Consider the following 23,927-nt stretch of genomic DNA (forward strand, 5'->3'; position numbering starts at 1 on the left):
CTCTGTGGCACAAGTGGAAAGGAGAGAATCAGGGGACGTGTCCATAGGGATGGCTCTCACCGTGACACCTTTCCTGCCTCAGGACCTCTGCACGTGCTATATTATGTTTAGAATGTTCTCTCTTTATTCTTTATCTGATGATCTCCCTGTCATCCTCACATCTCAGCTTAAACAGGACCTTCTCAATGAAGTCTTCCCTGATCACTCTGTCTAAAGTGGGTTTCCCACGCATCTTCTCACTTCCCAATTTAGTATTTTGTTACTTTCACAGAACTTTTAGCATCTGTCATGATTTACTTGTGTATTTACTTATTTTTAATCTACATTCCCTTCTAGAATGTAAGCTCCATGAAAGCAGAGACTGTATTCATCCTATCACCACTGCATCCTTAGCCCCTAGTACAAAGGTTTAAGAGTTAGAAATTAATCAATATTTGCTGAATAAATAAAAGAAGTTAAAGCATATCCTTAATGCCCCAGATAGATCTCTATGGCTGCTATATTTCATCAATGTATGCTCAGCTCACCAAAGGCCTTCCTCATTGGTAGAAGTTAGTAAGAATTTGTTGAATAAGATTAATAGTTAACTGAGCACTGCACAACCTCAGAGCACTCCTTGCGGATGCCTGGAGTAGGCCAGCCCAATCTATCCTGCTCCAGGGCCACTGAGCAGTGAGAGAAGCTAAAGCGGGTCTACCACTTTGCTCAGAATCTCTCAGCTCCATATGACCCAAATATTCACACCTTACGGAAGTGACCACGGATGTACAGAAGGCCCCAGATAGGATGTTTCTAGACATGGCATCATATGAGGCCTAGAACATGCCTATATGTTGTAAGGCAGTGTGGTATACTCTTGAGAAGTCACTGGCTGCCTTTATCTTGCTAACTGGGGTGGTACAGAGTTCCCCAAAGAGAAGAACAGGAGAACCATGCTGGGGATAGGGCCAGGGTCTGGACCAGGTTGGTCAAGAGGAAACTGGGAATAAAAAAAAGAAAGCAAAACAACTTTGAAGAGAGACTAGTGAGGAAACAGATGAGCAAGCATTGACCTACATTGGAAAGGATGAGGAGAGAGCTCTATGGGAAGTCAGCACCTCCCCCAAGCTCTGTTCTCCTGTGCTTCCCAACCATTCACATGTCATGGAGTACATTGAGAAGGATGATATTTGTGTGTCACTGGTGTGTAGGCAGGCTGTGTGGTAGGTGACCCCCCAGGGCTCTGCAGTCCTGGGCTCTGCCAACAGGAAGCTCTAGAGTAACTAATTGGTTATGAGAACTTGAGGAAGTCCCTAAATAGAGCACCAGTCATCTGTAAATTAAAAGGTAAGCTTAGGGTGTTTCTACTGTCCCTTCTGGTATTTCTATAATTCACCTGTTCTAGGGGTAAGGGGACGAGAAACAGGAAGAAAGCAGAAAGAGCACAGCTGTGAGATGCCAGATCTGGGATGTGCTGATGGAGATATCGGGATGGTGGGAAAGCTCTAGAGGGCTCCCCACATAGCATGGGCTGATGCCTATCCAGATACTCAGAATGAACAGGATAGGCTCTAGGAAGCTGAAAGGGAATTCAGTATAAGCCCAAGATCAGAAGAAAATGTGAGAACCACAGGGGGAGAAGGAGCAAGGCCTAGAGGAGAGGCTGTTGAACTTGAATGGGGGTAAGGCTCTGCAGGACTGTTTTGGGCTCCACATCAATGCTAAGGTGGCTGAACAGCATGGGAATACACCTACACCTCACCCACCTGTACAGCAGAGTTTACACACTGAACTGCCTCACACAGTTGTCAAGATCTTACATACCTTTTACACTGGGGTGGCAGTAGAGAAAAGTAATCTAAAGACAAGGACAGCAGACTATCATGGGGAAAGACTTCTCTTTGGGGGCTACTTTCTGGGTGCCATATTTTGCTCCTAGGGATCACTACCCTTCATGAGAAGAGAGAACTCATGCAACTTTGGCAGCTTCAATTGAAATTATACTGCTAAGAGTGGGCCCATTTTCTTCTGTAACCTGTGTGCATGTGTTTAGTTAACTCTGGATTCTGGTATGAGAGCAGCAAGGTTCCAGTTTCATTAATGAGGTAGCACTGTGGGGGGTTTCAAGGATACAAGGTCTGATTAAATAGGATTTCCAGTTACTAGAGCTGAATAAATGGCAGCATTGTAAAGACTGACTAATTAAAATCTGGAGGAGGAAAATCTCACTTTCTATCAGATTTCATTTAAGACAAAATGGTTGAGCTGGTCTCATTTAAAAGAGCCACCCACATCTTTACACTATGTAATGAAGCAGAATATTGATGGACCGTTACTGAAAATAACTTCAGCAGGGACATTTGTGGTTTTGTGAGTTGGTACCCAAATGCTTAACAAATTGAGCCCTAACATTGGGGGATGGGAGGAGGTTCAAGAAAAGCTCAATGATTTTTTGAAGACGCATATTTTAAATCAAGTATATATAAAATAATTTGGCAAAACCAGTTGCAATCCAACAGAAATCATTAAATACCTTGCTTGCTTTTTTCCCTTTAGAGTTGTGTCTTATCAATCTCACTCACATCAGTGCTAATTTTCCACCTGGCTTTATCCTTCTCTTCTTTGTTTCAGTCATCCACTGGGAAAGACATTCATCCCTTGCTTGCTTATAAATGAATGCCCTCATTACCCTTGCCCATTGATGGAGATTTATTTACTCTGAGTAAACAGATGATAATTAGACACTGTGATGGGAAGGGGCTGGGGCAAAGAAACATTGTTCCTGTCCTTTTCTCTAGCAACTAACATTTCATTCTTTTCAGAAAGAGACCTTTAGAGGTCTTTATTCCACTGATAAAACATCCAGTGACTAAAACCACTGGGTTCTGGGAACAAGCTCAGGACATCTAGAGGAGATAAAAATACTTGGAGACCTCCCTAAGAACCAATTCCAGTTACATTGTGCTTGAATTGGAGAGAGAGAGAGAGAGAGAGAGAGTGAGTGAGAGAGAGAGAGTGTGATAATAGAAAACACCAGATCATCCCAACCTCCCAGGGGGCTAAGGAAGGAGCTTTCCCAGCCTCTTCTAACACTGACTTCAAAATAAAAGACATAAGGCTGGGATTCTGTAAGTTTTCATGTAATGTAAATCTAGGAGATATTTAGATTACCGTTATGAGAAAAACCCATTCTAACATCCCAGTAAATGCAACTTAGAAAGTTATTTCAATTACAGCGCCCTTCACTTTACTTTGAGTTCTTATGGGTGCCACCTCCACCCCCACAGAGAATTTTGTCCTGAAGTGGGACAGTTATAAAGAGGTCAGCAAATCTCCCAAGACAGAGAATGTTTCAACTTCTTAGTCCCTCTTGTCCCTGCCCAAGTATCAGCCCTGTGAATCAGTTCTGGTAACAATCTTGCAAGAGCACTGGGCAGCTCAGGCTTATTTTTCTTGTACTGAAGTATTGCTTGTTCTAGGAAAGTTAAGAATATGATTCCATTTCTGGAGGTGGGTGGTGTTGGGGTGGGTTGAGGACTTAGGCATATGAAACAAATGTTAGTTTGGCTTTGGTGACCCTTTCCCATGGAAAGCAGCAACACTAGTAAGAACAGAGACGGGGAGACTGGGTGCGATGGCTCACGCTTGCAATCCCAGCACTTTGGGAGACTAAGGCAAGAGGATTACTTGAGCCCAAGAGTTTGAAACCAGCTCAGGCAACATAGTGAGACCCCCATCTCTGCAAAAAATTTAAAAATTAGCTTAAAAATTAGCCACATGTGGTGGTAGTACATGCCCATAGTCCCAGCTACTTTGGAGGCTGAGGTAGAAGGAATGCCTGAGGCTGGGAAGCCAAGACTGAGGTGAGCCATGGGAGTGCTACTGTACTCCAGCCTGAATGACAGAGTGAGACACTGTCTCCAAAAATAGAAAAAAGAAAGAAAAAGAAAGAAAAAGAAAGAAAGAAAGAAAGAAAGAAAGAAAGAAAGAAAGAAAGAAAGAAAGAAAGAAGGAAAGAGAAAGAAAGAAAGAAAGAAAGAAAACAAAACAGGGGAAGTATCAATATCAGACACTACTTATATGTAGACCCAGCAGGCCCTGGCCTCCATGGAGTTATTTAAAGGGTCCTTATGAGACCTGCTATAAACAAAAATAATTTTAATGACTGAAAGTTCGTCACTGGGCATACGTCTCCAGAAGACACTTCCTTTTTGTAATATTTTTAAATATTTAATATTTTTATTTTTATTTACTTATTTATTTTGAGACAGGTTCTCCTTCTGTCACCCAGGCTAGGTAGTACAGTGGCATGATCATAGTTCACTGCAGCCTTGAACTCCTGGGCTCAAGGGATTCTCTTGCCTTAGCCTCCAGAGTAACTGGGATTACAGGCACACACCAGCACACCTGGCTGATTTTTTTATTTTCTATTTATTTTTTTTTGGTGGAGATGGGCAGCATCTTGTCATGTTGCCCAGGCTGGTCTGAAACTCCTAGCCTCAAGCAATCTTCCTGCCTCAGCCTCTCAAAGTGCTGGGATTATAGGTGTGAGCTACTGTGCCCTGCCAGACACTTCCTTTTTCATAGAAGATACTCTTTAAAAATATAAATGTTGTTTGAGAAGATGAAAGAAGAAATCATTCTCATTCACCAGTGCCCATGGGGGTAGTGGGGTGAGAGGGGAAAGAATGGGAAATTGAAAGATGAGACCCAATCCAGTAAAGTCAAGCAGGCAGCCTGTGGTTCCTAGGAAATCTCTTTCTCTGAGCTTGCTAAGTGCTGCCTGTCTCTAAGCTCTGGGGTTCCAGATGCTTCCCTGCAGGTCAAGGCAGGAAGACAGAGGGGCAAGCCAAGCTGTGGTCACCGTAGGGAGGAAGAAGGTGTCGGTCCTGTGGCAGGAAGAGGAAGCCAGGGGCCCTGCTAAGAGGCTGACTCACCCCACATCTACTCATTTTGGGGCTGGGTCTACCACTTGTTTATTTGAGAATGGCAGAGGGGGGGAAATGGGAGGACTGCCTGCGAGGTGCAGAGGAACCTGCTATGCAGAGGTCTGAATTGGCTGACCTCAGTCACAGAAAAAAAGCAGGTGCCCTTTTCTTCTTCCTACCCCTAACCAGATTTTATTTCAATTTTCTAATATCATGTGAATCTTGAGGAAAGGCTGAATATAGCCTGGGAGGACTGTTGCCTAATGCAGGGGAAAGATAGCACCAAGTGAGTTGTCAGTTCTTTCTTCCTGCTTGTCTAGTGATTTCCATGCCTCCTCTGTGGAGACAGCATAGCATGGTAGTTAAGAGTCTGGGCTTCCAGGGTTCAAATCCTGGTCCTGCTGCCTTCTAGCTGCTGTCTTGGGCAAGTATATTTAATCTTTCTGTGCCTCAGTTGCCTTATCCGGACAAGTGGGCTAATAGTATCTACCCTCACAGTAGTGTTGTGACAAATAAATGATTTACTACTTGGACAGTGCCTGGAAAAATGCCTGGCAAGTATTAGCCATTACAAAGGTCAATGTGTAATTATGCTGCTTTATAGGTAAGGTGACTGATGGCAACTCGCCAGGCACAATCAGAGGCCGAGAAGGGGTTGGACCTCTTGTTGGTGCTGTGCCCACAATATTTCACAGCCTTGTTTTTAAAAGATAAGTTGTCTCCATGATCACTCCTCTTTTCTAAGCATAGCGTGGGATTTCAAATGATAAAATTTCAGCAGGCTGCCTTCTCAGGAGATACCAAGAAACATGAGCTGTTAGACTTGGGTTACAGTAAATCACCTTCCATTAAGTTCTGGTTTTCGTTGGTCAGACAGCTGTTCCATTTGCTAAAAATAAATATGTTTGCCTTTCTATTTGACCTGTAAATGACAGGATCGTCTATGGACAAGCTCTCCAAAGAGTGCCTCTGGCTTAATTAGTAAAAATAATTTTGGACTTGAGGTCCAGGGTCTTGGTCCTAGGATCTACTGGATCCATTACAAGCTTCTAAACCTCAACTGAGCATGGCTCATGGTGACAGGACAAGTGCCTGATGCTCTGGTATATAAAATAGGAAAAATAAGAACGTCTCTGCTTTAGAGTTGAGGTTAGAAGTGTGAAGTGCTTTGGGGACCCACAGGAGAGATGCTAGATCGGTTCCAAGTAGTCTATCATGCTTAAAGGATTGTCTTTCCATGACCAAAGGGAAAAGAGAAGTTGGAGTTTAGAAAGGATTTTAAAAGTCAGCTAAAGGCTCCAACATTACACCTGTGGTGAACAACCACAGGTAGTGTTGCATTCTTTACCTGGCATTTTTCAGGATGATATAGGAGCATTTAAAAAATAGATAAGTCAATGAATGCACTTAGGGGGACATTGGCTGCCGCTCCTGTCAGCTGAAAGGTCAGCTATCTACCGTCTTATAAAACGCCCCGAAAATCCTCTAAACCTTAGAGCTGGGGAATTTTTTTAAAAATCGGAACCACATCTCCCTGGCTCCGTGCAGTGTGAGTTCTGCAGCTCGGGGGACGCTGCAGTGTGATGTGGTGGAGAGAGCAAGCTTCACGGCTCCTGCCATCCTGACAGCGCCCTCCCTCCCGGCCTCAGCCTCCTGGTTCGCCAAACGGAGGACTGAATTTATGGCTAGCTGGTCTCTGGGGAGCCTTCCAGCTCTGACATTCCCGCCTAGAATAGATCTTCCCGAAGGTTTCGCAGACAGACCAGAGGGGACAGAGCCGGGAAGGCGAAACAGGGACAGGCGAGAGACGCTGCTCCCAACTCGCAGAGGGAGAAAGCGTGTATCCCGGGCTGCCGGGGAGAGTGGAAAGGCAAGGACTGGTGACCACGGGGTTTCTACGCAGCTCCCGGGGAACCACGGCTGGATGGGGGTGGCGGGGAGACTGGGCGCCCATGGGAACGTGGAAGCGGGGAGGCGGCGGCGGGAGCCATGCAGGGTCTGGGTCCCCGGATGCAGGCAGAAGCGATGGGAGATCGTGGGGAGGGTAGCCCAGCGGGCGGCACGGACGACCAGGACAGCCCAGCCGCGAGACGGCTCAGCTCGGGCAGGGGTCGGGGCGCGCTGGGCGCGTGTGGGGACGCACCTGGGTCTCCTCCTCGGAAAGGCCGGCCTCGGCCGCGATGAGGCACAGCGTGGTGGAATCCGGGTGTTTGTCGACCTTGTTGAAGTTGTACTCCAGGATCTCCACCTGGTCCTCCGTGGGGCCGGTCGCGGTCTCCGCCGACATGGTCCTTGCGCGCTGCTGGGCGGGGAGAAGCGGCAGCGGTGAGCGAGGCTGGGGGCCGGCGGGACGCAGCAAAGGAAGGCGGTCGCGGCGCCGCCGGGCAGCCCCAGCCCCTGGCCGCCCCCTCCCGCGGTGCCACAGCCGCGCAAGTCCCCGGCGGCAGCAGGCTGAGCGGGGGCTTACGGCTGCCCCCGACCCGGGCCTCCCTCCCGGGACGGAGCGCTGTTGCGGGCTGACAGCAGACCCTGGCGTCCGGCGCCTCCCGCGCCCCGGGGGACCCCTTGCAGCAACGCCCCCTGGATCCCTGCCTGCGACGGGGGCAAGATAGATGACTCCGCGGGTCCTCACCGCACTCCGGCTCTAAGGAAGGAGTGAAGAGCTAGGGTGATTTTGATAATCCCCTTAAAAGCTTCCTCCCGAAAGGGGGACCTCCCCTGGGGACAGACTTGACAGATCGCGAGGGTGGGTTCGCCCAAGTCCGCTGCTAGCCGGCCTCCTTGGTACGCGGCCTTCTGTCTCTGCAGTGGGTTGGCGCTTTGGGGCCCTCTCCAGGCAGGGCTGCACACCCCACCCTTCCTCCAGAAAAGTTCCCCGCAAGACAAGTTACTTCTCAAAGTTGGGGAGGTGGAGGCGGTGCTTTTAATGTCTTTCCATCTTACAGAGATGGAGATAGGTCGCAGAGAAGTGAATTAAGGCGGGGGATTGAGTCACGGGAGAAATTTCCACCTGTGGGCTTGCACGTGCCACTCTGCCGCTCTGCAACCTCCTCCTTCAACTCTCTGTCCCCGCTCTTTCTAAGTATGCTTTAGTGAGTCCCCGGCCTGCAGTCGCCAGGCCGCTATTTCACAATTTACGGCAAAGAACCTGCCTCACTGTGTGCTCCCCGAGGGGAGGGCTTGGCCGGGCGCGGTGGCTCAAGCCTGTAATCCCAGCACTTTGGGAGGCCGAGACGGGCGGATCACGAGGTCGGGAGATCGAGACCATCCTGGCTAACACGGTGAAACCCCGTCTCTATTAAGAAATACAAAAAACTAGCCGGGCGAGGTGGCGGGCGCCTGTAGTCCCAGCTACTCGGGAGGCTGAGGCCGGAGAATGGCGTGAACCCGGGAGGTGGAGCTTGCAGTGAGCTGAGATCCGGCCACTGCACTCCAGCCTGGGCGACAGAGCGAGACTCCCGTCTCAAAAAAAAAAAAAAAAAAAAAAAAAAAAAAAAAAAAAGATGCAGCCACAATCCAACTGAGGAGGATCCAGTCAGCTTTCTTTTAAAATTTCAGACTTCCCTGTGATTGTACTAAAATTTATTATAAAGTCAGGAAAATGGGCCCATCACAAGCTTCACGATCTCTCGCATTCTCCTTACTTTAAAGCCAACCATTACCCTAGCAAATGTGAAGCAACATGACTTCCTGCTGGGTTATCTCCATACCTACAAAGTCTCTGAATTGGGACCAAAAACTTAAAAATTTTAAAAATTGGCAGATGTAACCCCATCCACCTCCTCCTCCTAATTTAAGATACATGAAGGTATAGGAAGTTGGAGTCTTCAAGATATCCTTGGCTGTGGGTTTGGCACACCTGTCAGGACTAGACTGTTGCTAACAGTAAAAGACAAGGGCAAGTGTGGGAATCACGTTGATTTGTTGTTTTAACAAACAATTGCAAAATCATCCAGCACAATCCTGAGTAGGTTGTGATGTGGTTTGTGCCTGGGATGAGCCACACTTCACTGATGCGCTGGCAGAATGTACCCAATGCTGTTATAACCTTCTCCACTGTGACTTGCATCTTCTACTTCCTAAATAAATGTCTTTACCTGTCCTTTGGGTCACTTTGAAGGGGCTTTCAGGCACAACGGGAAGTCATTCTACTGTGAGAGTCTGGCTCAAGTCACTTGCCAAGCCACCATGAAATCCCATGTTTTTAGGGGATTCTGTGCTTTCCCACCTAAAAATCATAGCACTGATTCCTGTCACGATGCTGGGCAGGAGAGGGTCATACCAGGTCAGAAACACTTCCTCTTCTGTGTGCATCCATCGCCCCTACCTTTGACACACAACTTCAGAGCTGGGAAGAACCTTGCAAATTACCTCTTCCAGTCTTCTTCTGTAGCAGCCCGGGAAAATGAGCATAGGAAGACTAACTTTCTGAATGTTACCCAGCTGGTGACCTGTGCTCCGCTAGACCCTTCTCAGTGGGGCAGTCTGTCATTAGTCTGGTAGGAAAAATCAGGAGGGCAGTAATCATAACGCAGGCAGGAGCTCATTGCCATTTTGAATAGGCATGGACTCTCCTAGTAGGACACTAATTCTAGCCAAAGTTGCCCACGGGAACAACCTATCACTGCTTGCTTTGCTTGAAAGAAAACAAGGGCTGGGAGACCGCTGCCTCTGATTTTACTTCTTGCCTTAGAAAGGTTCCAGCTGATTTTATGTAACATAGTTGTGCCGCCTCTTCCATGAAAACTTTGGCTTTGTCTTTGTAGAATCCTCAGTCCTTCAGAAATATTAATTTCTAAACTGACTGTTCTGCATATACTTTCCCCTCTTTTTTGGTTATTTAATTCCTGTTATAAAACTCAAGGGCTCGGCCGGGCGCGGTGGCTCAAGCCTGTAATCCCAGCACTTTGGGAGGCCGAGACGGGCGGATCATGAGGTCAGGAGATCGAGACCATCCTGGCTAACACGGTGAAACCCCGTCTCTACTAAAAATACAAGAAAATTAGACAGGCGAGGTGGCGGGCGCCTGTAGTCCCAGCTACTCGGGAGGCTGAGGCAGGAGAATGGCGTGAACCCGGGGGGGCGGAGCTTGCAGTGAGCCGAGATCGCGCCACTGCACTGCAGCCTGGGGCACAGAGCAAGACTCCGTCTCAAAAAAAAAAAAAAAAAAAAAAAAACTCAAGGGCTGCTATTGGTCTTACATTTAATTTAGTGCATTTTATTTTATTAGATTTCTGTGGCTTATTGTTACAGGACTTTGTATTAGATGTTGTGGAGACGTCCTGGTTAACTTTAAAGAACTCCTTGGGTTAGTTGACTGAGAATCATTGGCCTTGGTTAGCTGCTAAGACTTGTGGGAGGACCATTTGAAAGCACCTACTTCTCCAAGGTACACCAAGCAAACCTGATTTCTAGAAATGAAGGTGGACAATCTCTATAGTCAGATGTATCTGTTATTTCTCTGCAAAGCTCTCAGCCCTTTGCTTGACAAATGTTTGCTGTTACTTCGTTTCTTCTCTCACTCTGTCTCTCTCAAAGAAGATATAAATCAAACTGGCTGGGTAACCTTGGCCTTATAAAGCTTTTCAACTATTTCCAGTAAGAAAACAGTTGAGAAGTTTCTCTGAAGATAGTCTAAACAATTTCAGATTAAAAGAACTAAAAATACTTTAAAGCTACTCAAACGTTAATCTTAGCACAAGTGTTATTGTTGTGGCTACTCATATCTCATCAAATATTCAAAGAGTAATTTGTCCTGTGGTTATATTTTTCCTTTGTGGTTGGGGGAAGACATTGCATAAGCGTTTTCAAGATGTTAAATGCAAGCTGCTGGCTTTTTTCTAAATTAATTCCAATGCCTGGCGTAGACAGTTGTGTCAACCCAATGGCTCTACTTTTGTCCCCTGATCCTGTAATCATTTATTTTAAAAGTATCTACCTATATAAACTAGCTCACAAAAAGCGCTATCAACTGGGAATCTTTGGTTACCTTTGTAGTAACCAAAAAATTGCTCTGGGCTCACATTTGCCATCTTATCCTCCCTCTCCCAGCCATTCTGACCTCTTTGTAATAGCACTAATATCAAACCAAGAGAAAAAGATTATCAATGGCAGATTCTCCAGATTAACCCAGAGTCCTGTGGTGAGTTGGCCAAAAGGGAAACAAGCCAGTGGATTTTTCTTTAGTCTATATTTCTTTTATGTTCACTGTGAACTTCCTGGAAACAATGGGCTCTTGAAACATTTTGTATTTTCCTAAGTGAGAAAAATGATGTGTGGCCACTTCCGCAAAAGAAGTGGTAGGTCTTTGGAAGGGGATGGCGTCTTCCCCTTCGTCACTTATTCAGTTACTCTGAAGAGGGTAGGAGAGGGCGTCGCCCAAACTGTCAAGGCCTCCCCCAGAAATTGAAAAACAGAAGTCAACTATTCATCTGCCTCTCCAGGCTAGCACAAGAGCTGGAGAGAGAGAGAGAGAGAGAGAGAGAGAGAGAGAGAGAGAGAGAATTGTTCTTTTAAGTATAAACTTGGCGATTGGTATCCTTAAGCTAACAGCAGTGCTTCTCAAGCCTGGATGGGCTTCAGAATTACCTATGGAAACGTCTAAGCCCACCATAGACCTCTTGGACCAGAACTGCATTTTAGAAACCTAGCATGGGAGAGACACAAAAGGTATTTCAGCTCTTGAAAAGATTTGCAATTTAACCATTAAAATCAATTCTAAATATTCTTATGCCTTATATCTGCTTTAATGCTGTATATCATTTTAACATTTAAGTAGATGGTAGGTTGAAGTCATTTTAAAGGAATAAGCTTTTAGAAGTAGATATTAGAATGATTAATTTAAACCTAATGCTATTAATCTTTTGTATATGTGGTCAGAAATGGGGAAAATGCCTTTAAAATTACAAATTAGCAAAAGAAAACAGATATTCTCTTATGCTTTCAAAAGTTCAGGAATGAAATAAAACCCTTTTAAAACCCTTTCAGAAAAATGCATTCTTGTGTTGAGATCAGAGTTTAAGATAGCAAATCATCGAAAGGAAAACTCCTTCCAGTTCATCACACACATTTTAATAAATGACTTAGATGCCAGAAATCACAATGGAAGAGATTTGGCAATCTTAAGTATGACTGTTCTCCTCTAATTCCTTAAATTTCCCAGTGAGGGAAATGCTAAAATTTAAGTTATTATTTATGTACAAAACATATTCAATACAACTTAGAACCGAAGATTACTCTGAATACATCCCAAATACATAGCATCATTCCTACCTTTATGGGAACAAGATCCCAAATCTAAATAGGAAAATGCATTTTAAAATGTTATATTGATTTCAACTTTACATATTTAAAAAAACCTGAAAGAAATCCCACAAAATGTTAACATTATATCTAGATTGTGCAACTATGGATTTGCACAATCTAAAACATTTTCTTCTTTATATTTTTCTGCTTTTTCAAATTTTCTATAATAAGCATTTATGACTTTGGGATTTGAAAAAAAAATTTTTTCCCCTATATAACAATGTCCTCAATCAGACCAGTTGTCCACCTTGCTCAAAGTTTTATTTGATTATTGTTACCAAATAAAATTTTTGGAAAAGTATAAGAGTTGTTTTCCAAGACTATTTAGAAGATTAGGGAAGTAAATATTTTCATTTTTCATGCAAATATTATTAGGTGTCAAATGGATATATGTCATGTACAAGTAACTTATGAAGCATAAAATAAACACTAGTGAACCCCACTCAATTTAAGAATTAAAGCATTACCAAGACTATGGGAGCTATCTGTTTTTCGCCCCGAGTCCCATTCCCTTGCTGACCTGCCCCCAGAAAAAAAAAACACAATTCTGAATTTTGCATTAATCATTCCTTTGCTTTTCATTTTATTTCAATTTTTTAGAGGCAGGGTCTTGCTGTCACCCTCAGGTTGGAGTGCAGTGATGCCATCATAGCTCACTGTAACTGGGCTTAAGTGATCTTCAGGCCTCAGTCTCCTGAGTAGCTGGGATTGCAGGCATGAGCCACTGCGTCCAGTCACTGCTTTTTAAATTAGTTCTATCACATATGTATGGATCCCTAAAAGAACATTTTTTTTTAGTTTTGCTCTTGAGTTGTATAAAAATGGTGTCATACCATATATAATTTTTCTGTAAGTTGCTTTTTTCACTCAACAGTGTTTCCAAAACAAATCCACATTCTGCATATAGAGAAGTTCATTCATATTCAATGCTGTTTTTATTTTGTGAATATACAATTTATGTCGTAGATGTCTTTTCCTACTGGTGGATATCTAGGTTGTTTTCAGATTTTTTTCTATTTGAACATTGCCTCTCTGGACATTCTTGTATATGCCTTCTGCAGCCTCTCTATGAGGATTTCTCTAGGGTATACAGTAGGGGTAGAACTCCTGGTTTACAGAGTGTGTGCTGTTTAGCTTTACAATATAATGTCAACTTGTATTTGAAAGTTGTTGAACAAAACTACCCCCCTCACCACCAGTGTGTGGAATTTCCTTTGCTCCAAATCCTCATCAACACTTGTACGGTCAAACTTAGTTTTTGCCAAAGTTATTGAGTGTTCTTTTTATCCATGAATAGTATCTAAGCCTTCTTGAAGCTATTTATGTTTTCAGCCTTCATGACATCTTGGGGCTAAAAGTTTCCACATGTTTACTGTTTACTGTGTAAAAATATTTCCTGTTGCAGCCCAAAAGGGGAGTTGAGGTATTTTGTGAGAGTTATGGACTCTGTTTCCAGGCTAGCCCAGTTATTTCCATTGGTCGCCAAGAACAAAACAAATAAAATGTATAGAAAACTAATTACTAGACCCTTTGTCTGTATCATGCTAAAAATGTTCCCATTTTCCCTTCTACAGAACTCCTGGGAGTCAGGATTTGACTTTGCGCTTTAAAATGTGTTAGCCATATTAATTATTAGTCCCTCCCACAAAAGTAAATATCAAAGTCTCCAGATGAAAACCACAGAGATAGATTGAAAATGACCAATTACAGAAGAAGAAAAAAGGGAGAGATGGCAAGTGTAAAAGAAAAATGAAAATAAAGTGTAAAAGAAAGATGGACAGAAAACTGTTAGGCTGTGGGTTTAAAATAGGATATACATGTAAACTCAAATAATGAGTTTAAATGTTTAAACAGCTAAGTGCCAGTTCAAAAGCAGTTTGATATTAGTTATTTTCATTTCTCTCACAATTCTCTCTTAGAAATCAGAATGGAGTTAGTTCTATTTTGAGTTTTTTTTTAAGAGTTAAATTGTCTACAGCATCAGAGGAAGACTCAGAATTCTACCTTTAATTCTGGCTATAGCAGTAAAGGCTCTTGATTTAATGAGCATCAAGACTGATTCATTCGTCCAAATGTCTGTCTTTCTTTCTTTCTTTCTTTCTTTCTTTCTTTCTTTCTTTCTTTCTTTCTTTCTTTCTTTCTTTCTTTCTTTTCTTTCTTTCTTTCTTTCTCTCTCTCTCTCTTTCTTTTTTTTTTTTTTTTGACGGAGTCTCACTCTGTTGCCCAGGCTGGAGTGCGGTGGTGTGATCTTGGCTCACTGCAGCCTCCGTCTCCTGGATTCAAACGATTCTGCTACTTCAGCCTCCTGAGTAGCTGGGATTACAGGTGCACACCACCACACCCTTCCTTATTTTTGTATTTTTAGTAGAGACGGGGTTTTGCCATGTTGGCCAGGCTGGTCTGGAACTCCTAACCTCAAGTGACCTGCCCGCTTCCGCCTCCCAAAGTGCTGGGATTACAGGCATGAGCCACTGTGCCCGGCCCCCAGATATATTTTTCTTATGCTCTATTGATGTCAGAGGTTCTAAGATATCACCAAATCACCTATTTGAATCTTTAAGCTCTGACTTAATCATCGTGTGTCCCTTTAGTGAAGAGTTGGGGCTGGAGGCAGCCCGTCTTTTCTTTCCCACTGTGGGATATAGGCCATTGTCAACCTTCTCCTGCTTCATTACTTGGCTACTGGGGCGACATTCTTTGAGACTTTCATGTATCTCCTTAAAAAGCCCTAACATCTACTTGATATTAGGCAATAAAAGAATAAAAAATGGAATCTCTCCTTTCAAGTTTTGTTCTGATTCCATTTTTCACAAGAGTAAATTGAAATACAGACGATCTGGGCAGGTTGTTCCTTTGTTCTGCAAAGTCTGAGCTCTTAACTTTTGACCACATGTAACAATTACAGGTACATGCCGAACCTCTTGCTAATTCAGGACAAGCAAGCCTGCTGTTCTCCTAGAACACGCTGCACTTGACTTGATGAGGCAGGAAGACCGAGATGACAACTATACTTGAATCCATGCCATTCCCACTGGTCACCAGTGACCACACCCTCCTAGGTGTCATCAGGTTTGGTTTTTGATGTTTCAGCCCTGCTACGGGATGGTATATATCTCAGTAATTAATCCATCTCTTAAAAACACTAAGTGCTGTCTTTTGAAAATTTTCAGTTCTGCATATACAATGTGTGCTTTTTTTTTTTTTTTTTTTGAGATGGAGTCTGGCACTGTCTCACGGGCTGGTGTGCAGTGGCACAATCTCGGTTCGCTGCAACGTCCGCTTCCCGGGTTCAAGCGATTCTCCTTCCTGATTAGCTAGGATTACAGGCACCCGCCACCACACCTGGCTAAATTTTTGTATTTTGAGTAGAGATGGAGTTTTACCATGTTGAAACTCGTGATCCGCCCGCCTCGGCCTCCCAAAGTGCTGGGATTATAGGTGTGAGCCACCGCGCCCGGCCTGATGTGTGCCTTTATAGGTACTCTGTGTAGTTGCTAAACCAGTTTGCTATTTCCCAGGTCCTCCTTTCTAGGTTGGCTTTCCTCTTGCCTTAGGAACCACTCTGTTTTAGAAACACGGCAGAATTAAGAACAAAATGAAATTGGAATTAATGTAGAAAAAAGGTCAAATAATCAGAAGTCTTCTGTACTAATTACCTGAAATGTCACTTTGCTGAACCTCCATTTCATTTATGTAAACAAGGAATATAATAATGTCTGCCTTTGCCTAGTTCACAGCTTTATGGTGAAGTTCTTATGATATTATTATAGGGAACATGTCTCTCAACGGTAAAGTGCTTGCTTGGAAGATATTATTATTTTTTTTTTGAGATGGAGTCTCACTCTATCACCTAGGTTGGAGTGCAGTGGTGTGATCTCAGCTCACCACAACTTCCACCTCCCGGGTTCAAGCGATTCTCCTGCCTCAGCCTCCCTAGTAGCTGGGATTACAGATGTGTGCTACCATGCCCAGCTAATTTTTTATTATGATGATGATGATTTTTTTTTTTTTAGTAGAGATAGTGTTTTGCCATGTTGGGCAGGCTGGTCTCAAATTCCTAGCCTCAAGTGATCCACCCACCTCAGTCTCCCAAAGTGCTGTCATTACAGGCGTGAGCCACCATGCCCAGCCTGCTATTACTATTCTTTAAATAGCTATGACTTTTTAGGACTTTCAGTAAAGTATCCCCTGGAAGGCAAACCAGTAAGAAGAGCTTATAAATTTCATTTCTTCTGGGTTACAATCTCTTATCTTTCTGGAATGGTAAAGCACAATGGTTGAAATTAGACCCCTTTAAAAAAAAAAAAAAAAAAAAGCACATCCAATGCTGTATATGTTGCCTTATCGTAACATGTATCCCTGCATGGAACTTCTCAAGAATGGCATGGCAGGGAGGAGTGTGATATCATAGGCATGTTTTCTCATTATACACTTGTACATTGTGCATCGGGTTATACTTAGTTGTTAGCATTTTCACTAAAATAATAATTTCTCTGCTCCTTCCTCACCACCACTCCCCAGTTCCCCCTCTCCTCTCATCTATTAATGAGGAGGCATAAGGGGCAGAAGATGAATAATGAGGAAATTGATAACAAGGAGGAACAAATATTTTATGAATTGGTGAGTCAATTTTTTGAGATTGTCATGGCCTATAAGGGTAATGACCAAATGGACATTCTTTGTTTTGTTTTGTTGGAGACAGGGTCTTGCTCTGTCACCCAGGCTGGAGTGCAATGGCCCAATCATGGCTCACTGCAGCCTCAACTGCAGGGCTCAAGCAATCTTCCCACCTCAGCCTCCTGAGTAGGCGGGACTACATGTGAGCACCCAGACGTCCAGCTGGTTTTCTTTATTTTTAGTAGAGATGGGATCTCACTATGTTACTCAGACTGGTCTCAAACTCCTGAGCTCAGCACAGTCCTCATGCCTCGGCCTCCCAAAGTGCTGGGATTATAGGCATGAGCCACCATGCCTGGCTGAAATTGTTTTGAAATAATTTGTTCATGAGCCTGTCTTCCCCACTAAATTATATGCACTTCTATGGGGGATATGTCATTTCTTATACATTTAAATCTCCCCAGTATTCATTAGGAGAGTCTGGGACTTAATATGTGCTCACTGGATGGCTGTTGAACAGAACCTAGCCAATGGCATTTGACATGACTTGATTTAGGACATAACTTCGGAAAAAACTGCTCTGTGTTCAACAAGGTCTAGGTAAAATGTAAAATTGGAGAAAATACACTCTAGCCTTTTGATATCATCCTCAGTGCCCCCAAACAACATAGATTTGATTCCTATTGCTGAATCACCTACCGAAACCTTACCTCTGTTATTATAACAATAGTGACAACATATTTATGGAATAATTCCTATGTGGCAGGTCCTGTCTAAGTGCCTTAGATGCATTCATTCACTTTATCATCAGAGGAGCAGCAACACTATGTGTTCTTATTTTCATTTTATATATGTAGAAACTTATATAGATGGAAACTTATATACCCTTCCCAAGAAGATGGATATAACTTTCTCCAAATCACAAATCTAGTATGTGACAGAGAAGAGACCCAACTCAGAAAATCTAACTTCTGCATCCATGTCTTAATCACTACACCATCTTTCCTCTTTGCCACTGAACAGTTTTGCAGACAGCAGATCCTTGATGGGAAGTTGTGGTAAAAGGGGAAGTAGAGCCAGGTGGGCTCGAGGAACAGAAGGAAGGCCGTGCCTTGTGTCTGCCCTGGCTCCCTGTGGGTGCGGCCAGTCTGAGTACTTCCCTCCCTACGGCATGTTGGTGACCAGACATGGCTCTGCCCTAGCTCAATGGATTAGCCAGTGATTTCAGTTAAAACCACCGGCACCACCAGCCAGGCTGGCTTTCCTTCCCCACACGCTCTTCTTCAATTGATGCAGACATCACTGAAAGATGGCATTATGTGAATAATACAAAATACAAACAAGAAACATTACAGCATCTGATAGAATAGAAAGGCTGGCTTCAACCAGACCAGCTGGAGCTCAGTGATGATTGCTGCCACTTTATCCCTAGAGGTACAGAGTTTTGTTTAATTAAGGATCCTTCTGAAACTGTTGTTGAAACAAGTCTCTCAGTAGTCCAGACTTTCTGTAGCCACCTACTGAAAACAGGAAGATATTATGAAAAGCCATTGGAGGAAAGGGTGTCTGTGAATGACTTCCAGCAGTGAATGAATCATTAGTCAACTCTGGACATAAAACTCTGCATATGCACTGAGTTCTTTTCATTGATAGCCCAATTCGTGTTCTAACCTTGTATGTGGAAACTTGGGGAAATAGTGAAAGATGCTCATAAAACCCTAGGCTTCTTCTTTGAATGTGCTATGAAATAAGTGGAGTATTTAGTCTACTTTCATAGAAATAAATGGGCAAACAAAAGAAAGCAATTCCATTTCCATCATCTCCTTATAGGCGATCTCCATTTTGTAAACAGGTTGCTTTTCTAAAGATCTAATCTAGCTCTATGATGATTGTTATGAATTCAGGAAAAGTTTTCTCGAGAAAGAGTATTCCAAATGTGTAGGTAAGATCCCAGGCTAACCCACTAGAGGTTATATAGGTACTAAAATGCTACACATCTGTAATGGAAAAAAGTATAAAATAATCCTATTGAAATATCCTGGTGCAATTTAATAAGAAGTTATTTAAAAGAAAATACTTAAGAAAATTCAATTTTAATTAAAATCTTGCTTAGGGAAATGAGGTTTTGGTACAGATATTGATGAGAGTTTCAAGGAACTGTTGAGGACTGTACAGATTTATAGCACAGCTTCGATGTGTCCAGGTATCCAGAATTGTCGCTGACACATTGGTAGGTACTCAGTGAATATCTATTAAATGCATGTTGATTGAATTTCATCTTCCATCAAGAAGTATGACTTTCCTTTATCTTGATATAAAAGCATAAGGTTCTCTTTAGAAAACACTGATATTTTCTCCCCATATCAAAAATCTATTTGCCTCATTTATTGGAGGCAAATAGATTATTAGGACATTAGACATTTTCAAAGAGATTTGATAATTCAATTTGTTTGACAAATCAGACCCCTTCTCTATTATCTGGCTTGAAAAGCCCTGAGTGCTTGGCTGTGCCCCATAGAAATCTCTAGGACAAACCATTTTTGCTTCTCTGTTTATATTTGATCACGGGACTGACTCTGTTGGAGATGTAATGGATATTCACACTTACTAAGCATTAGCACAACCATATTGACAATAACCAAAGCAGGCAGAGGCCCAAGCATAACTCAGTCTACCAGACAGATTCCTATCCTACATATTCAAGTTGCAATAAAAATGACAGATCAGGAAATTTGAAGCTAAACTGTTTCCTCTTACCTTTAACCACAGAGTTGCAACACTATGCATTTTTAAGAGGGAAAAACAGCCTCCTGTTCATCACTGTGGTTAAGCATATGTTGTTCTGTCCTCCAGCATCCTAACATACCAGCATTTTGCTAATTCCTAACAGCAGTATGATACCTAGGTACAAGAGTAGCATTTTTGCTATTCTATACCTAAGTGAGAAATTTAACATTTTATATATAATAAGAGGACCAGATATCCAGGTTTGCCTGGGACACTTCTGATGTATGCCTGTTGTACTGGTGTAATTATTATTATTTCGAGATGGAGTCTCACTCTGTCACCCAGGCTGGAGTGCAGTGGTGCGATCTCAGCTCACTGCAACCTCCGCCTCCTGGGTTCAAGCAATTCTCCTGCCTCAGCCTCCTGAGTAACTGGGACTGAAGGCGCCTACCACCATGCCGGGCTGATTTTTGTATTTTTAGTAGAGACGGGGTTTTGCCATGTTGACCAGACTGGTCTCGAACTCCTGACCTCAGGTGATCCACCTGCCTCGGCCTCCCAAAGTGCTGGGATTAACAGGAGCGAGCCACCGCACCCGGCCAAACTGATTATATTTATATACTTGTGTCATAGATGAAATAAAGAAAGCGAACAAAGGAGAATGGAAATATCAATATGAGAAATAGGTTGTTTGAGATATGATTCATGCTGTTAACCGTGAACAATAAAGAAAAAGCAGGAGTTACTTTGCATTTTCTTCTCCTCCTCATCCTTCTACCCAAGGCACCAGAAAGAAGGAGACAGAAAGATTTTGGCATCTCGTTTCCCTACCCAACCACCAAGTGGTGCTGTCAGGCAGGAACAGTTTAGTTGCTGGCCAGAGTTCTTGGCATGTAGGAAGATAGAGAAGCAGAACTAAAGTGCCTGTTGTTTTTTTAGGTTTTTTAGAGATGGGACCTTGCTGTGTTGCCCAGGCTGGTCTTGAACTCCTGGCCTTAAGCAATCCTCCCAAGTCATTGAAATTGCAGGTCTAAGCCATTATGCCTGGCTCTGAAAGAAGATACTTTTGAGTATATAGCATTAGTTGCAGAGGGAATGTTTACGTATCTGTAATGGATAAAATATATGTAGGAAATATGCTTTAAATCCTCACGAATGAAAATATTAAACTGGTATGGAGACATAGGAAGGGCACTGGGTATGGAGTCAGGGCTGGATTTCAGTTCTAATGCCTCCACTTCATACTCGCATATCCTTGGCTGCATTATTTAACTTATTTAAAACCTAGTTCTCTTCTCTGTAAAATGTGACTAAGAATGTCCTTCCTTGCCTCTTTACTCCAGCTGTGATCCAGTGAGATTATGCTCATGAAACAACCTTGAACTTTTCTAGTGTAAAATGGCATGTGCATTTCCAGAAGTGTTATACTTATTTCTTAATCTAGAAAAGTGAAGGTGTGGGCCAGATGACTTCTGAGGAAGTTTCTCTTCTCAAATTCTGACAGTCAGAGTGGCCTAGGTTTTAAGTGATAGGGTTCTTCCTCATCAACAGTTTGCTGATGTTGCTAACTCAAGAAAGAAGAGGATGGAGCCCTATTCTAGGCTCTGCTCCTGATTTGCTGAACGACTTTGTGCCTAGTTTCTACTTCAAGGGACAACGGAGGAGCCCATGAAACATTCAGAACGAAGGTGCTTGTTAGTATTCAACCTGGCTGTTAAGTTAATGTGATCATATAATTTGTCACCTAACCTAGAACAGTGAAGAATAAAAAGAGTGCTATTAATAATTAGACCAGGGGAGGCTGAGACGCGTGGATCACCTGAGGTCAGGAGTTCGAGACCAGCCTGGCCAACATGGAAAAACCCCATCTCTACTAAAAATACAAAAATTAGCCAGATGAGGTAGCAGGGGCCTGTAGTCCCAGCTACTCAGGAGACTGAGGCAGGAGAATTGCTTGAACCTGGGAGGCAGAGGTTGCAGTGAGTCGAGATCACACCACTACACTCCAACCCGGCAATAGAGAGAGACTCTGTTTCTAAATAATAATAACACCAGTACAACAGGCATACATCAGAAGTGTCCCAGGCAACCTGGATATCTGGTGCCCTTATTATACATAAAATGTTAAATTTCTCACTTAGGTATAGAATAGCAAAAATGCTACTCTTGTACCTAGGTACCCTAACTTCTGTTAAGGATTAGCAAGATGCGGGTATGTTAGGATGCTGGAGGACAGAACAACATATATTTAACCACAGTGATGAACAGGAGGCTGTTTTTCCCTCTTAAAAATGCATAGTGTTGCAACTCTGTGGTTAAAGGTAAGAGGAAACAGTTTAGCTTCAAATTTCCTGATCTGTCATTTTTATTGCAACTTGAATATGTAGGATAGGAATCTGTCTGGTAGACTGAGTTATGCTTGGGCCTCTGCCTGCTTTGGTTATTGTCAATATGGTTGTGCTAATGCTTAGTAAGTGTGAATATCCATTACATCTCCAACAGAGTCAGTCCCGTGATCAAATATAAACAGAGAAGCAAAAATGGTTTGTCCTAGAGATTTCTATGGGGCACAGCCAAGCACTCAGGGCTTTTCAAGCCAGATAATAGAGAAGGGGTCTGATTTGTCAAACAAATTGAATTATCAAATCTCTTTGAAAATGTCTAATGTCCTAATAATCTATTTGCCTCCAATAAATGAGGCAAATAGATTTTTGATATGGGGAGAAAATATCAGTGTTTTCTAAAGAGAACCTTTAAACCAGAAGAGAAATGTGTACTACTAAGCTTGGAAGCAAATAACAAAAGGATCAACTTTCTAAACAGTTTGTAGAGAGGAAAAATGGCTCAAATAAGTTTAAATGACAGCTAATAAATATTCCTTTTGTGTTTTGGAGTATGTTATTAATTTTTGATTGCCCATTTAACGTCTTATGTTTTGTTTATAATTAGATTAATTAGGTCAATATGCCGAAGGATAGAGAGATATATTTGTTGCATGGAGGACGAAGGGTGCTCAAAAACTTAAATGATGATATAAATCAGTTTGGTAGTTTTAAAAAATCTAATACAGGCCAGGCATGGTGGGTCACGCCTGTAATCCCATTACTTTGGGAGGCTGAGGTGAGCAGATTACTTGAGATCAGGAGTTTGAGACCAGCTTGACTAACATGGTGAAACTCCATCTCTACTAAAAATACAAAAATCAGCCAGGCATGGTGGTGAGTGCCTGTAATCTCAGCTACTCGGGAGGTTGAGGCAGGAGAATCACTTGAACCTGGGAGGCAGAGGTTATAGTGAGCCGAGATCATGCCATTGCACCCCAGCCTGGGTGAAAAAAAAAAAAATCTAATACACATAAGCTACACATACAATGGAGAATCAAGTAGATAAAATTGTCATATTGCTCTGTAGACATCCAATCACTTTAAAACATTAAAATGTTCTTTCTAAAAATGTTCTCATTCCCAGTGCCTGACTCTGAAAAGAGTTGTTCATTTGTAATTCTGGGGATGTGACATCATGATTGGTTTTTTTGAAAATATATGCTGGGTTATACAGTATTTTTGCCTGAGCTCAAATTACATAGTAAGATACATTAGAGACCTTGTGGTGTTGCACATGCGCCATGAGTATATTTTCAGGCTGCCCAATCACATGGCTTTCCTTAGGCCATTAGACCGTCTACTGCAAGCAGACAGAACTTCCTCAGGTTAGTTGAGTATTTTGAAAAGTCCAGAAAAGAGTCTTTGACAGAATGGAATTATCTCTTTGCATACATATATTTTAATAGATTATTATTTTTATGGTCCAACTACCATTCTTATTTTATGATTATAATTAGGTCATGGATAAAATGACCCACAGCTGGTGCCTTGCAGAGCTCCTAATTATGCCAAAGTCCAACCACCCATGCTGCTCGTTGCCATGCTACTCAGTGATAAATGGACCAGATATTTTCCCCAATTGAGTGGTTTTTATGAGCAGGTGTTCAGCTAATAGGACAAACAGAGGGTGTGCAGCTTTAGCCAGCTCATTAACATCACGAAATAATTGAAAAGGACAGATATACCAGAATGTCCAGCTCAGAGGATAGCTTTGAACCTACAATAGGTCACTTTTCTGAGCATCAGCCATGATACTGCAGAAAGAGATTGAGTGAAGCTTCAGAAGACCCGGAGTCTCCTTCCAGCTCTATCACATAGTCTCCAGGTAACTCCGGACAACTCTCTTAGTTGGTTTAGACCTCCATTTCATCATCTACTACTGAAGCTATTAACCTGCCCCACCTGTCACACAGTGTTATAGGATTCAATGAGATGGATTATGTTTATGAATGCCACTATAAATTATCAACGCTACATAAATACAAGG

General features: G+C 42.8%; 1 protein-coding gene across 10 annotated transcripts in view; it reads right to left on the reverse strand.

Moving 5' to 3' along the window:
• Positions 1–23,927, reverse strand: part of LOC105463559 (HOP homeobox) — a 34,718-nt gene that overhangs the window by 877 nt on the left and 9,914 nt on the right. For 2 of the 10 annotated variants that reach the window (XM_011710740.3, XM_071093410.1), the window contains one exon: positions 7,051–7,209. In XM_011710740.3, coding sequence (XP_011709042.1) covers positions 7,051–7,194 — 144 coding nt within the window. In that variant the 5' untranslated portion in view covers positions 7,195–7,209. Of the gene's footprint in view, positions 1–7,050; positions 7,210–7,374; positions 7,395–7,499; positions 7,681–23,927 lie in introns of those variants that run through there. The other 8 variants (XM_071093411.1, XM_011710735.2, XM_011710736.3 and 5 more) reach the window with 7 other exon arrangements.

Source organism: Macaca nemestrina, chromosome 3 (genome assembly GCF_043159975.1).
Source record: "Macaca nemestrina isolate mMacNem1 chromosome 3, mMacNem.hap1, whole genome shotgun sequence".
In the NCBI taxonomy this organism is placed as follows: Eukaryota; Metazoa; Chordata; class Mammalia; order Primates; family Cercopithecidae; genus Macaca; species Macaca nemestrina.